Genomic DNA, 14632 nt, shown 5'->3' with positions numbered 1-14632 from the left:
GTGTGATATAGAATACATTTCTTTGTGTGGATCATGGTTGGAAAAGTTGGGAAAACGCTGCTCCAGGCCTTGGACCCCACTCACTTCTGCGTCTTCCTCCACCTAGGCCAGCAGAGCCCTTCAATGCTGGTGTATGGAGGTCAGGGTGAAGCTTTTTAACTACCAGGGCTGTCAATTGTTGCTGCAGAGAAATATTCTGCACCAGGGGCTGAATGCAATGACTTTTTTTTTTACCAGGAATAAAAATATAATTACAAGTAGTTATAAGGGTGCATTCAAATAGATAAAGAAAAGTCTACATGTAGACTCTATGTTAGATAAGCAGTTAAATTGATTTAAAGGAGGTTTGAATGAATTAGCCAGCCTTTTTTTATAAGTACTTCCCTTTTCTATTAAAATCACCTTAAACTCCTTTCAGTTTAAAATTATAAATTATAAATTTAACCAGGAATAATAGTGTAAGTAATCTAAACTACTGCTTTTTTTTTTTTAGCATTAGTCATGCATTTAATTATTATGGAGGCACCAAATTGATAATCCTGGTTTTGCTCAGTTAAGGGCAGCATCCCATGGGCATTCTAATTGATGAGTAGAAGCCTCCAAGAAATTAACAATCTTCTACAGATAATCCCCCAGAGTAGGTAAATGATTCAAGAGTGGAACCTGATTGTTTCCGGAACAGAGGTTTTTTCCTCTGATAAAGGAAAAATGTTAAAAAAGCTTCTACAAAAAACCATGAAATGCTACCTCCTGCTTTTTCCATACTTGCCGGGGGGCGGTATTTAAATACATCTTTTAGAAGAAAAAAAATTTTTTTTAAAAAGGGACATGAGCCAGAAAGAAAATAGCTGTGGGGGACAAACAGACTAGCCGAGTGGAAAAGTAATGTAGAGGATCGCTGGCTGTAAATGGCAGCTTGGTTGTTCTTCAGTGACATGGCCCAGAGGGCAGTGTGCCCTTTGGTAATATGATCACAGTTAAATTGTTTTTGTTAAAGATGGATTTCTCATCTTCTGTTTCCAAAGTAAGCTTACTGTCAAAGGAAGGCATTCCAGTAAAACTGAAGCCTTAAAATACTAGCCTGTATTCATTCCGCCCCTCTTATCCATAGAAATATATCAGTGGTGGGAAAAAGTTGACTTGATTTGGAGTCTTTTAGTAGATTGCACAACTTTAATTCCGTCCTGTTTCCTGTTTTTCCCATTGTTGTTCTGCACAGTGACGGACCTGTAAACTCTACAGTAGATTCTAGTAATAAGGAAATCGGCTTTGAAATGCCATAAGTATCTAAAGGACCGTGGATGTGTTCTGCTCACTGACTTCCCCTCTAAGGCAACAGGATGGCCATGAATATGGTGGGGGCGGGCACAAATGACTTGATGATAGTGACGATCTTGTTTCATTTCAGCCCCCATTTTTGAGTTCTCACATGTTCCTCTTGGGTTAGGATGAAGACTGCAATGGAAAGAACAGTTGCCATGAAAGTGAGCCATCAGCGACCACTGAGGCTGTGCACTACCTGTATATCCAGGTGAGGCCCTGGCAGGCAGCTCGGTGACACAGCAACTCCCAGTAGTTGCTGTGGGTATGTTTCAGGACTCTAGAGAAAGACACTGGGCAGAAGAAGGCTCACTGGCCCCGCCAGAGATGAATCGGCCAGAGAGGATTGCAGCACAGAGGCCCTTCCCCCAGCCTGGAACCTGTGCTTTCCTGTACCGTAGCCAGAAATGGCAGAGGGCCGTGGGTGTTAGGGGCTCTAGACTCAGGCTGTATAAGTTCACATCCTGGATCCCGCTGTCACAGCTCTGTGAGCTCAGGCAAGGCTCTTCAGCATTCTGTGCCTCAGGTCCCCACCCATAAATTAAATAATAGTGGCTATCTCAGTGACTTGTGAAGAATAAATGGAATAACACATATGAGATAATGAGAACCATATCTGAGTTCCATAAATGCTAGATTGTGCGTGTGCAGAAACTCCATTTTGTCGAAGTTAAATCTGGACAAGTAAGGTATGATACACACACCTCCTTGTGTGTGCAGAAGACACACCAACATGCCTTTAGGCAGAGTGGCTTGTCCTGGAATCTCTGGGGGACAGGAGCCACAGGCAGACCGGTCCCAATGAGGCATAACTAAAGGGAAGCCTATAGGCTTTGGCTGCAGGGGCAGCATCCTGGACAGTGGTGAGCCCTGCCAGCAGAGGGACAGCCGCAGAGCAAAGAGGAGAACTTGGCTCTGCCCCAAGTGAACAGGACCATGGGTCATTATTAGTATTTTCAGTCATATCTGCAAGGAGGCCGGTCTTTAAATGTGAGATATAATACTGTGCGGAAGAAGGAACCCCCAGGCAAGTGTCCTTCAGAAGACTGATTAGATGGTTGTCTTCCTGGGGTTGGAGCTGGTTTTAGGTATTCCCTAACATACACATCCTTGAGGTACCACTCATACACGATAAAGCATTTGTCTCCCAAATGCCTAATTATCGAGTCTCACATACGTGCCGTTACTTTCTTAATGATTATAATGAGACAGAAGTACGCAGAGGAGGTGCGTCCGAGGTGCAGGAGGATCATGTGTGGGAGTCAGAGGCCTCGTGAGGCCTGGAGGATGAGTCAGAATTTATAGATGGTTATTCTGAGCATGAGAGGATATTCTTCTTGTTTAAAATGAGATGTTCTTCTCTTTAAAAACAAAAAAAAATCCTTCTTCATGAGAAATCCCAACTGTGGCACTGGTTTGAAACATATAGGCTATTTCCATACATCAAATGCTGCTTGTTGGTTTAAGATTTAAATGATACCACTTTGTTTTCTGAGACATTAATACGCTTAAGAAGGGGTGAGAGAGAGCCTGCTTGAATGTTTTGATATTTATAATGCTTTGCTATAGACTTAAAGGTCATTGTCATTAATTTAATGTCTAAAGGAGAAAGGCTAATGACATCAGTAGATTAATTAGCCCTTCTTGGAAATTTAGGTTTGGAAATCATCTTGTAAAGCAGTAAAATTTTACTTAATTCTCAGTTTTTTCATATTATTTGTGACAGGATTTTAAACCGGTGTCTTATTTTTTTTAATGAAAAATAACATGAAAAATAAAAATAGTTATGTTGGGTTATGCATATTTCTCCAAAATTTAATACTATTGGTTTATTTCTTCGATTTTAAAAAATCAAGCCTTTCCTGTAACTATTTGAAATTCATAATACATGTTTTAAAATGGACGATTACATTTATTGCAGTTGTCTTCTGTAATTGAAACTCTGTGTAATTGAGTCCCGCCTGGTTTGTTCTTGTCCGTAGATGGAGTACTGTGAAAAGAGCACTTTACGTGACACCATTGACCAGGGGCTGTATCAAGACACCGTCAGACTCTGGAGGCTTTTTCGAGAGATTCTGGATGGATTAGCTTATATCCATGAGAAAGTAAATTTTACAGCATTTCATATGTGAAAACTTACATTTCCGTAAAATTTATGACTGAATAAAAAATCAAATATTGTAAGATTGGAGAAAAACTGAAATAAAGGGAAAATTATGGGTATATTGAAATAATCTATTTTTATAGGAAAATAGAACAGTGTATCAAAACATAACAAAATAGTACAAATATTCTTTTTTTTTTTTAAGATTGGCACCTGAGCTAACATCTGTTGCCAATCTTCTTTTTTTTTTTTCCTTCTCTTCTCCTCCCGGAAGCCCCCCAGTACATAGTTGTGTATTCTAATTGTGGGTCCTTCTAGTTGTGGCGTGTGGGACCCCTGCCTCAGCACGGCTTGATGAGCGGCACCATGTCACTCCCCAGGATTCGAACCAGCGAAACCCTGGGCTGCTGAAGCGGAGCATACGAACTTAACCACTCGGCCACAGGGCCAGCCCCAGGAATATTCTAATAGTATGAATTATCAAAGTTCAAAGAACAATTGAAGGTTAGGACAGGGGTCTGCAAACTTTGGCCCCTAGGTCATGTCCAAACCCCCTAGCTGCATTTGTATGGCCTGTAAACTAAGAATGGTTTTGACATTTTTAAGTGGTGGTAAAAAATCAAAAGAAAAATGGTATTTCATGGCACATGAAAATTCTATGGAATTCAAATTTCCGTGTCCATAAAGTTTTATTAGAACAGGGCCATGCTTGCTTGTTTACGTATTGCCGATGGCTGTTTCTGTGCTACAGCTGTAGAGGTGAGTGGTTGTGACAGACACTGTGTGGCCTGTAAAGCTTAAAATATTTACTCTCTGGCCCTTGACAGAAAAAGTTTACCAGCCTCTGGACCAATAGGAAGTATTTACACGTGCATGGAATGTGAGGATGGTTCCTTGAGTAGTTTGGAATAAAGGGAGAGTATGATTCATATATGCCAGGTTATTTGATTCTAACTGACGTAGTGCTCCCCTTCCTAGGAACATGGAGAAACCAGAAAGTCACCTAGCAAGGACAGGGATGAGACTGAGCAACATAGCTTGCTACATGTATAAAATGTCATTTTAAATCTCAAAATTGGTATTGCACTATAAATGCTAATGGGCCAGTTTCAGGGCGAAACACTGCTTACATTTTAAAAATGGGATTGTCTAATGCATTAGCCAGGATAAATACGTTTTTTCCTTTGCTTCAATTTTCTTTAACCTTCAAGTGTTTATACTGCACCATATTTACACTAAAAAAGCCAGGACTATAATTTACACGTCTAGTTTATAAATGATTTGGTAGAATCAGAATTTGCCAGGTTGGAATAAAATTGATATCATCCTGGGGTCCTAGAACCGTGCCCCGTGGGTTCTGTTCCTCTTGATCTAATTTGCTCAGCATCTGCTGATCATTTGCTGGGTATCTAACACTGTGCCACACCAAGAAATACAGAGAGGCACGGGTGTATGACACACCCCATACTTGAGAGGGACTTCTTGTTTTTTGAGGGAGCCAAAGTTCACCTTCATGTAAAGGTGAAAGAGATCACACGATAATGTGTTTTTATTACGTTTAATTACTCCTATAATACTTATATTGCCTGCAACAATAAGCATTATGAGGATGACGTTAGGAAAGGGCCAAAGATAATTACTATTATCTTATTTATTTGTTCATGTAATAAATAATCATTGAGCACCTACCATGTGTGCTGGGGATGCAAAGCAAATTTTTGGACTTGCTTTAAGAAGCCTTCCTGAAAGACCTGGCACTTGTAAAGCTTGTACAATTGAAATGAATGGAGAAAAGCAAGAATTTCTTAAGCAGGGGAAATAGCGTGAAGAAAGGAATAGAAGAAGGAATGAAAATGTTGTGCGTCTCCCAGACCAGAGCAGAGACTTTGTGATGCAGCAGAGAGAAAGGTAATTGTGAGCCCAGGAGGGGACCTTGGATGCCACAGCGATCCACTGGGATTTGCCGTGATCAGGACCACAGCAGGTAGACAGGGAGGTGGTGGCAAGGTCACTGACAGGACAGTCGAGGGACATGGCAGAGGCCAGACAGCGTGGATCAGCATGGTCTGTGGGAGAAGACCTCATCAGACTTTCATCACTAGGTTGGCCTTTCAAATTAGGAAACAGGCATAACTATAAACTGTGCTTAGGGAACAATTGTTGGTTTCTCTGCTCTCTTCCGTCAGGGAATGATTCACCGGGATTTGAAGCCTGTCAACATTTTTTTGGATTCCGATGACCATGTAAAAATAGGTGATTTTGGCTTGGCGACAGACCATCTAGCATTTGCTGTGAGTATTTTTAAAATCAATCTGTGTCTGGAAATGGACTCGTATGCCTTGATAGCTCTGAAAGTGTTAGAATGCGGGATAATGAGTTCACTGAACTCTGCTGTGTCATCTCCAGGAAATTATGCCGGTCTGAAGGGATGAGCTGAAAATGATCTTTCAAGCTGTGAAATTGTGAATATGTTTGAGCGAGTGCATTCCACTTGAAAGACATTAAATTATTGGTTTGTAGATGATATTTACGTCAAAGGCATATGATACTTTATGAAATAATTTGGTATTTTGGTCTTCCATGCCAAGTACTGGGCTAGATGCTTTACACTTGAGGGGCTTCTAGTTAGTAAGGAAATAAAGATCAAAGAACATAAAACTCTAGGAGAACCAGTGCTAGACAGCATGTAATTCAGAGAGTGTTCTTCACAACATTGTAGAATAGTTGTTCAACATACAAAGCTGAAATAATGTGACACGAGGGAAATAGTGACATAAGAGCAAAAGACAGGAGAAAATCTACATATAGTTGTGAGGATCACGAAAGGCTAAATAAAGAAAACAGCATTTCAAATGGGCCTTAAAGAATGGATGGAAGTCCAGCAGGCTGATATTGAGGACAGGGCATGGTGATACGAGGGTAGGAGATGCCAGAGAATAAACAGCATGAGCAAAGGCCCTGGGATGAGCAGACATGATTGTTTGAAGGTCAGCATGTTGTCTGGTTAGTTGAAACTGTGAGGTCTAGGGCAGCAGTGAGAGAAGATACTAGAAGCTTGGGGATTCTTGCAGGGGGCAGGCCTTGAGTGCCAGAGGAAGTTTTACTTAATATCCTCCTTATAAGCCAGAGTTATTAGGTACCAAAATCTGTTGTAAATGCAGTTAATTCTAAGGGCAGTCCGAGAAAGAAAATAAGATTTGGATTAATGGTGACAACTGTAGGGGCTAAATTAGAAGGTGAGGTTAGAAGGAGCAGAGAGGGAGGAAATGGAAGGGGACAGTAAAGGCGTGGTCCTGACCAGAACAGCAGGGAATCTGAAAAGTTCTAAGACCAAGGAAGGGGCAGAGGATGGGGATCTTGATCCTCAGCTAAAGACTTTAACTTGGTGTCTGGAGGCTGTAGTATAGTGAGGTGGATGAGGGGCAAAGGCCCTGGAGCAGCGCCCGGCCTAAGAAGGTTAGAGCTGCTGTTACTGATGGCGGCGAGGTCATGGGAATCTTCGGAGTGAGGTCAGGAAAACCGTGACTTAGGGTAATGCGAGAGACAGCGCTGCCACAGGTGGAGTGGAGGACGTGAGGCTGCCCCAGAGGTGTGAGCAGTGGCGGGGGAACAGCTTTGGTGACCTGCTTCTGGGAAGGAAGAGTAAAAATTGACCCAGATACAAAGTTAGAAAGTGAGTTTGTTAAAACACCCTCACCCTAAATAGATTCCGTGTTGGCATTTGCAGTGTGAAAATAAACTGGTTTCTATAAGCTTTAGGGGGTTTCTGCTGTGAGGAAAGAGTTCCATGGTGAATTGCCCTTCTCCTTGATTTCTTTGGGTTTCCAGGGAGCCCTGCATTAGTGGGCTAATGAAATGTAAAATATTTAAAGCTCAGAAAAAGCATTATTATGGTTATTCTGGTGTCCGTGTGATATTTTTCAGTGAGTCTTCATTTAGAAATGGATAAACCATTCCTATGGAATAATAGAACATGTAACGTGATTATTTGGCTTACTTGTATTTTAGGCTGATGGCAAACCAGATGAGACGTCAGATCACTTGATTAAATCAGATCCTTCAGGTAAATCCAGAAGACTGTATATTTAATTGGTGTATTAAAAAGCAGATCACAAAATTTCTTTTTTTCCCTTACGTTTTTTACATACACAGAAAACTATATATATGTGATGTATACAACCTGAGTTTAGTTACATATACACCTGTGAAACCATCACCGATCTATGCCATATACACATCCATCACCTCCAAAAGTTCCTTCCTGCCCTCTTATTTATTATTATTATTATTAATTTTGTGATAACATTTAAGATCTCCCCTTTTAGGAAAATTTTAATTATGTAATACAATATAAAGTTTCTTAATCTGAAACCTGTCTTTCATTTGTAAAGATTTGATTCTAAATTAACAAAATTATGAAAATGCTTTAATTTTTTTCCCTTTTCACTATGTTAATTGTTCTTCAAACTTGAAGAATTTCGAGCCTCAGATAGAATAATTGGCTCCTGTGCAAAGACAGTTATACTTTGTCTGACCCCACACGCTGATGTGAGGTTATCTCATGACCTGGCCTTCTGGGGTCTTCCCATCTGGCACTGCCCCTCTGCGACAGCAAAGACGTCCTCTGTGGAACAGAGTGTGGCCATACATGACTTAGAGTTAATCTCTTGGTGAAGTGCATGCTGCTTCTTCCAGTGAATAGTGTGAACAATTAACAGATCATGCCTCACTCTTAAGAAACTTTTTTTCTTTTTGATAAAAATTTGCCTGTCTCTAAGCCCTATTGTTAGAGCTGCCTTCTTCTGTACAGGTCATTTGACTGGGATGGTTGGCACTGCTTTATATGTAAGCCCAGAGGTCCAGGGAAGCACCAAATCTGCATACAACCAGGTAAAGGGGAAGCTTTTTGGGGAGAAGGAAAGATCTCAAGAGTGAGATAATAGTAACAACATCAAGAGCACAACATTTGGGGTTTAGTTACCAGCTGAAATAGTCAGGAACATTCATTCACTTGTTTGTATCCACATGTGTATTGAGTGTCTACTCCAAATAGGACATATGGTACCCAAGGACAGTGACTGAAGCTGGCACTGTTGCTGCCACGGAACTTACAGTCCCTCCATCCATCCAGTGAAGATTTGAACTAACCCGGTCCTGGGCCAGGCCCCAGGAATACAGGGAACAAGGCAGTTGAGTAATAAGACAAATGTCTTATTCTAGCGCTCAGGGAGCTTATCCATTGGTGGATGAAACAGACAATAAACAAGTGAAAAATTTTTTTTAAAAAATCACAAATTGTGATAAGAGCTAAGAAGAAAAGAAATGGAGTGCAGTGACAAGAGAATAATAGGGAACGTTATCTTTAGATAGACAGATCACAGAAGGCCTCCCAAGAGGATCGGTTTTAGGATAAAAGAGAAGGGACAAGGCTGGAGCATGCCTGGGAAAGAGGAAGTGAGCAGAAGAAACAGCATGCATGAAGAGAAGACTGAGGGCTAGCTTGGCACATTTAAGACGGTCAAAAACAAGGTCAGGTGTTGCTACAGCATGGTGAGCAGTGCAGGAGAGAGGCGTGAAGTGAAGCTGGAAGGGAGGTGGGGGTCAGATGGTGCACGGCCGGCTTAGCCAGGATGAGGAGTGTGCAGAGGGAGCCACTGAAGGCTCTCGAGTGAGAGAGTTCACTCTGGCTGCTGCTGGAGGCTTTGCAGAAGTCCAGGTGGAGCAGCCGAGAGCTGGAACCTGAATGGCAGCGGTAGAGATGGGGAGAAGTGTGCTGATATAGGCTGCATTTTGGAGGGGAGTTGGCAGCTTTTCCTGATGGACTGGATGTTGGATGTGAGGAAAAGGAAGGAAACAGGATGGTGTTCAGGTTTCTGCCTGGAGCAGCGGGGGAAGGGTAGCAGATGGAGATGAGGAAAGACACAGGAGAAGGAGGAGGAGATGGCAGGAAAATTCCATTTGGGGCCTGTTAAATTTGAAATGCTTGATGATGAGAAATCCAATTAGAGATGTCCAGTAGGTTGTTAGAGACTCAGGACTTGAGTTCAGAAGAAAGGTCAGAGTCAGAGGCATACCTTTGTGTTGCCAGCACACAGATGGGATTTAAAGCCGTGAGACTAGAGGAGATCACTTAGGGCAGGAGTGTAGAGCTAGATCTTAAAAATATATTAGCAGGGAGTTCGCATCAAAGCATATTCTCAGGTTTGTGGTAGAAACTCAGGCCTGGGTTTTGGTTCTGAGAGGGAGCACTGGGCAGTGACATCAAGTTGAGGCAGACCTCTAAGTACCCGGCGAGGGTGCGGGGAGGGGACTGCACACGCCGTGGGTGTGGGAGAGCACCTTTAGTGTGGTCTTTCTGAGTTCGTTTTGCAAGAGTGTGATGAAATCCTTACAACAGCTCTGTCTTTTGACCCAGCAGTTCCACCTTTTGAAATGTATCCAAAGGAAACACCAGGGACATCCAAAAAGATTGGTGTAAAAGGGGTTTGTCACATCATTATTTATAACAGTGAAAAATAACTGTTTAAAAATAGGGAACTGGCTAAATAAATTATGGGACTTCCATGTAATCAAATACTATATGTCATTAAAGTCATTAGAAGCCTGTTTTAGAAAAACAGAATATTGATAAATATTCTATGTTAGGGGAATAAAAGTTATAAATCATAGGATGGTTCTAGTTTTATAGAGTGTGCATCAGTGTATATGTAAAAAACACAAACTGGCCTATCTTATCCATCAATAATAAATATCCTTCAGCAGTGGGATTATGGGTGATTGCTATTTTATTCTTGGTGCTTTTCTGTACATTCCATATTTTCTGCAACCAACAGATGTAGGAAATGCCACAATGCATGTTTGTTTTTGAGACTTCAGAGGTCACTGGTGATAATTAGAGGGGTTCTCCTATTAATCCTTGAGTCCACGTTCATTCAAGAGTTGTTCTTGAAAGTGGCTTCTGTGCCTGTGTGCGGTTTACCATGAGCATCCTCCCCTGAGCCGGACTGTGCTCCAGCTGCCTCAGGCCTCTGCCTTCTGAACATCATCTTCCCCCAGCAGCTCGCTGCCTGAGGCTGTGTCTGCACCAACTTGCCCTCTTCCTTCTTCACTTGCACTTCCATGTTGTGTTAGGATCGGTCCCGTGATCCTTCTGTTGTGCCAGTTGTCCGTCCTCATTGGTATGGCTTTGCACTCAATAGCTGACCTTTGCTGTCAGCTACAGATTGGAGTCCGTGTTTCACTTTTCAGATGATTAGTAAAGATGCAAATCAAAGCAAATTCTTAGGACGAATCTTGATTGTCCTTGCTCTTTAAGTTATTCTCAGTGTTGGCCACTGGTTATCTGGGTCTGTATATATCGCTAATCCAGTTACAGTTAATTTCAAGGAACATGTCGAGAAGTGATCCAAATGTTTTGTCTCGTTTATACTTTAGACCTATAATTTTTTAGAAGAAATGAGATTTTTTTCTAGTGTGGCTTGTTTTTCACTTATGGAAACTTTATTCCAACTAAGAGTGCTCATCCTATAATTCCCTGGTAAATTATTCTTTCATATCAAGGTTCTCTAAATGCCATTCTTTTTCCTCCTCAGAAAGTAGATCTCTTCAGCCTGGGAATTATCTTCTTTGAGATGTCCTATCACCCCATGGTCACAGCCTCAGAAAGGATCTTTGTTCTCAACCAGCTCAGAGACGTATGTATCAGAAGTTACAGTGCGTCCGTTTCCAGTAACCTGAATCTTGGCATGGATGTCAGAATTCAGTGCAGGGTATTTTTCTGGTATTTGTAAGATAGAAGAGGTGGTCCTCCTGTAGTTTTCTATATTTCTAGTGAATGGAAATCCACCTCTGTGTACACACCTCCAATGATGAGAAACTGTCTCTAGTTTTATTTTTGGAATCATACTTGGAGAAATCGCTAGGTTATAGTTACTTTTAAAAAATTATTGAGAGATTTAGTCTTGATTTTAAAACAAGGAGGAATCCAAACATTTTGCATGATTATCAATACAGTTACAGCATTGGGAATGCATTATAAAGATAATGGATATTTAGTTCTAGAAATTAAAGGTTCCAGCTGAACAGACCTGTTACAGTCATGCCTAAAGAATACCACCATGACTAGAATTTGAAACGGGTCTGGGAAAAATACCAGCCACTTGAATTTTTTCCCCAGTGAAATTTCCATTTGTGTTCTTGCAATTAATTCTTACCTCTGTTATTGCCCAAGCCAAAAGGGACTAATGTTAACAGTGTGTGAGGTCAAGAACGCCGGGCAGGGGCTGGCCCGTGGCCTAGTGGTTAAGTTCAGCGTGCTCAGCTTTGGCAGCCTTGGTTCAGTTCTGGGCATGGACCTACACCATTTGTCAGCCATGCTGTGGCGGCGACCCACATATAAAACAGAGGAAGACTGGCACAGATGTTAGCTCAGGGTGAATCTTCTTCAGGAAAAAAAAAATAATGCCAGGCAGAAACAGCAGTTAAGATGAAAGTAGAGAGTAAAGTTTGCGTGGGGGTGATTTGGATTTACATATTCATGAGGAGGAAATAGGGAGAGCCTTCTTCTTCCCAGCAGAGCGAAGCAGGCGTGTCTGTTAGGTTAAATCATAACTAAGAGTACTCCTCTAGATATTTCAGAAAACAGTTGAATTATTTTACTGCCAGTACAGCATGGACTGCTGGGTTCATAAAGCACGGGATGAATAAAGTGATTTCTGTGTCCTCACCTTGGCCTGGAATGCTGTTAGAGGATTATGTCCTCTATGAAGTGACTTTCTTTAGTCTAAAATTCATATTTGTTCTGTCATTTCAAGAATATCAAATCTGTCAAGGTACTGTTATGATTGAGGTCTTATTTACCAGAAAGGTGGGAACTTTTCAGAAGGTAGAGGTTTCAGTGTTAATGTTTTTCTCTTACTCTATGTTGGTGGTTTGGTGGGGTTTCCTTTTCTTTTGGAGAGGAAGATTAGCCCTGAGCAAACATCTACCATCAATCCTCTTTTTGCTGAGGAAGATTGGCCCTGAGCTAACATCCGAGATCATTTTCCTCTATTTTGTATGTGGGACACCTGCCACAGCATGGCTTGATGAGCAGTGTGTAGGTCTGCGCCAGGGATCCGAACCTACGAACCTTGGGCTGCTGAAGTGGAGCACACGAACTTAACCACTACACCACCAGGCTGGTCCTGGTGGTTTGGTGTTTTTGCCTTTTTTCATCTGTGTCTTTAATAAAGCTACTTTGTCTTTTCTGAAACCATTAGATTTTAAAATACTTTGTCCTGAGATGAGGTACTTTCTGACACCTAGAGTGTCGTTTGGGTAACGTTTGTATTAGAATAACGTGTATGTACTTGGAGAGTGGGCACTGGTGTGAAGCAGGCATCCCCTCCGTGTTCCTTGTTAGCCAATTTTCGTTCTGTATTTGATTTTCTTACCTCCGGTGAATAAATGCTTTCTCTGTGGCTGTTTGCCGAGCTCTGTCTGAATTGAATGTAATATTCTTTTAGCCCTCTTCACCTAAGTTTCCAGAAGACTTCGATGATGGAGAGCATACAAAGCAGGTAATTTTCTGATGCTTTAATTACTGTGTCTTCACTCTTCATTTTAATTACTATATTTTTTCTCTTTTAATTAGTAATCTTCTGCCACTCTTTCTCTTGTGTCCTGGGAGCAACGTGGGAAAAAATATCAAAAGATGAAGCACTTACAATGTTATTAGACTTGAAATACACTATAAAAATGCCAAGGGCTGGCATAGAAAATTAACAAACCACAGGGTTCTTTTGTGTGGTTCATTGTGCTTTTGAAGTGCTATTTGGAACCTTGGCTTAGAGAAGCCAAGGTTTCTTTTTCTCTTGAAAAGGAGAGAGTGCTTTTACAGTTCATTGTTTTAGATAAAGCTTGGAACTTTAAGAAAAGAAAAATCTAATTTAAAACTATAATTTTCTGTTTTGTGGTTAATGTAGCTCAAATTCTAAAGGGGAAGACTGGACAGTCTGATGTTACAGTATTTTGAAGCAAAATAATTTCTCCTCTATGCTGTAAATACCTGAGTGTGTGTGTATGTAACTCATGTCGTAGATTAATATTGGCATCCAGCTAACATGAAAAAATAATTATTAGGGAATTTGTGTGTTGTGCTTCTGGTGTGCATTTCTTCTCAGTGCTGGTTGTTTGTCTTGGTGAAGCTTTCTGTGGTTAATATTCTTGTCATATGGAAGTTTATTCCTTATAATTGGCTTTTCTTAACAATTGTAATCAAGGCAAAATCCCTTATTTAAATTATTAGTGTTGAGAACAGAAACCTATCTGGAAATGGCATTAATTTGCCATTTTTTGCTTATTGGTTATGTATCTGGATGGACAATTCACTTTTCTAGACTTTAATTTTCCTCACCTGTGAAATACAGGGATTATGTACTCTTTCCATTAGCACTGACATCTTGTAATTCAGTAGTGTTTAACACGATGGTTTATTTATGGCTGGAGGGACCTGTTCTGCTTCATGTATTTAATTAGTGAAGAATCATTAGAAAATACATTGATCTGTGTCTCTACTTCTTTTGTTAGCTATTATTATTTATTTGAACTAAGTCATTTCCTGTGTTTCTAGATGTTGTAAGTAAATGTTCGTTTCGTAGCCTTTCCCTATAACAAGGTCAGTCTTACCCAGTATTTCCACATGTTGGCAGCTGTGATGGCAGAGGAATTTTATTAAACTACAAACACGAGACCAACTATACAGACCATTTCTGCAAATGACGATTGTTCTCCTATCACAGGTACTTACTAGGTACCTTTGAGCGTTGGCGTTTGGATTGTATGAAATTGGCACCCAAACCACGATGACAACCACCTCCCGCGTGACAGTCCTTGCTTTTTATCTGAGAGGAGGCAGCATAGAAAATGCTTATAGACTGAGTATAACACAGTTTTAGCCACACACAGAAATTAGGCAGTATAACACGGTCTGTTTTGCTGAATAGAATATTGTTTTTACCAGTTTAATTTAACATAACTTTTCATAAAAGTTGCATCACATCAGTTCCTTTCTTTATGTGAAGAGTCATTACCTTTATTTTTATTTCAGCCAAAGGCAAAGGTAGGAGTTGGGGGGTGGAAGGAAAGTATATTAAAGATGCATAATTAGAAAATGCTTAATAAGGTTCATCTAAAAACTGAGATTTTTTTCAGATCTCAAATATTCCT

At 40.8% G+C, this 14632-nt stretch overlaps 1 protein-coding gene across 5 annotated transcripts in view; it reads left to right on the top strand.

Moving 5' to 3' along the window:
* The window catches only part of EIF2AK4 (eukaryotic translation initiation factor 2 alpha kinase 4), a 96782-nt gene that overhangs the window by 50533 nt on the left and 31617 nt on the right, over positions 1 to 14632 (top strand). For all 5 annotated transcript variants that reach the window (XR_011440280.1, XR_011440279.1, XM_023620170.2 and 2 more), the window contains 7 exons: positions 1448 to 1531; positions 3303 to 3425; positions 5611 to 5715; positions 7433 to 7487; positions 8235 to 8314; positions 11017 to 11118; positions 12931 to 12984. Coding sequence is in view for 3 of the 5 variants with exons in the window: in XM_023620170.2 (XP_023475938.1) it covers positions 1448 to 1531; positions 3303 to 3425; positions 5611 to 5715; positions 7433 to 7487; positions 8235 to 8314; positions 11017 to 11118; positions 12931 to 12984 (603 nt within the window). In the remaining 2 variants the exon portion in view is untranslated. The remainder of the gene's footprint in view (positions 1 to 1447; positions 1532 to 3302; positions 3426 to 5610; positions 5716 to 7432; positions 7488 to 8234; positions 8315 to 11016; positions 11119 to 12930; positions 12985 to 14632) is intronic.

This window comes from Equus caballus, chromosome 1 (genome assembly GCF_041296265.1).
Source record: "Equus caballus isolate H_3958 breed thoroughbred chromosome 1, TB-T2T, whole genome shotgun sequence".
In the NCBI taxonomy this organism is placed as follows: domain Eukaryota; kingdom Metazoa; phylum Chordata; class Mammalia; order Perissodactyla; family Equidae; genus Equus; species Equus caballus.
Note: the sequence above shows the minus strand (reverse complement) of the source record. Positions and strands in the feature narration are given on the sequence as shown.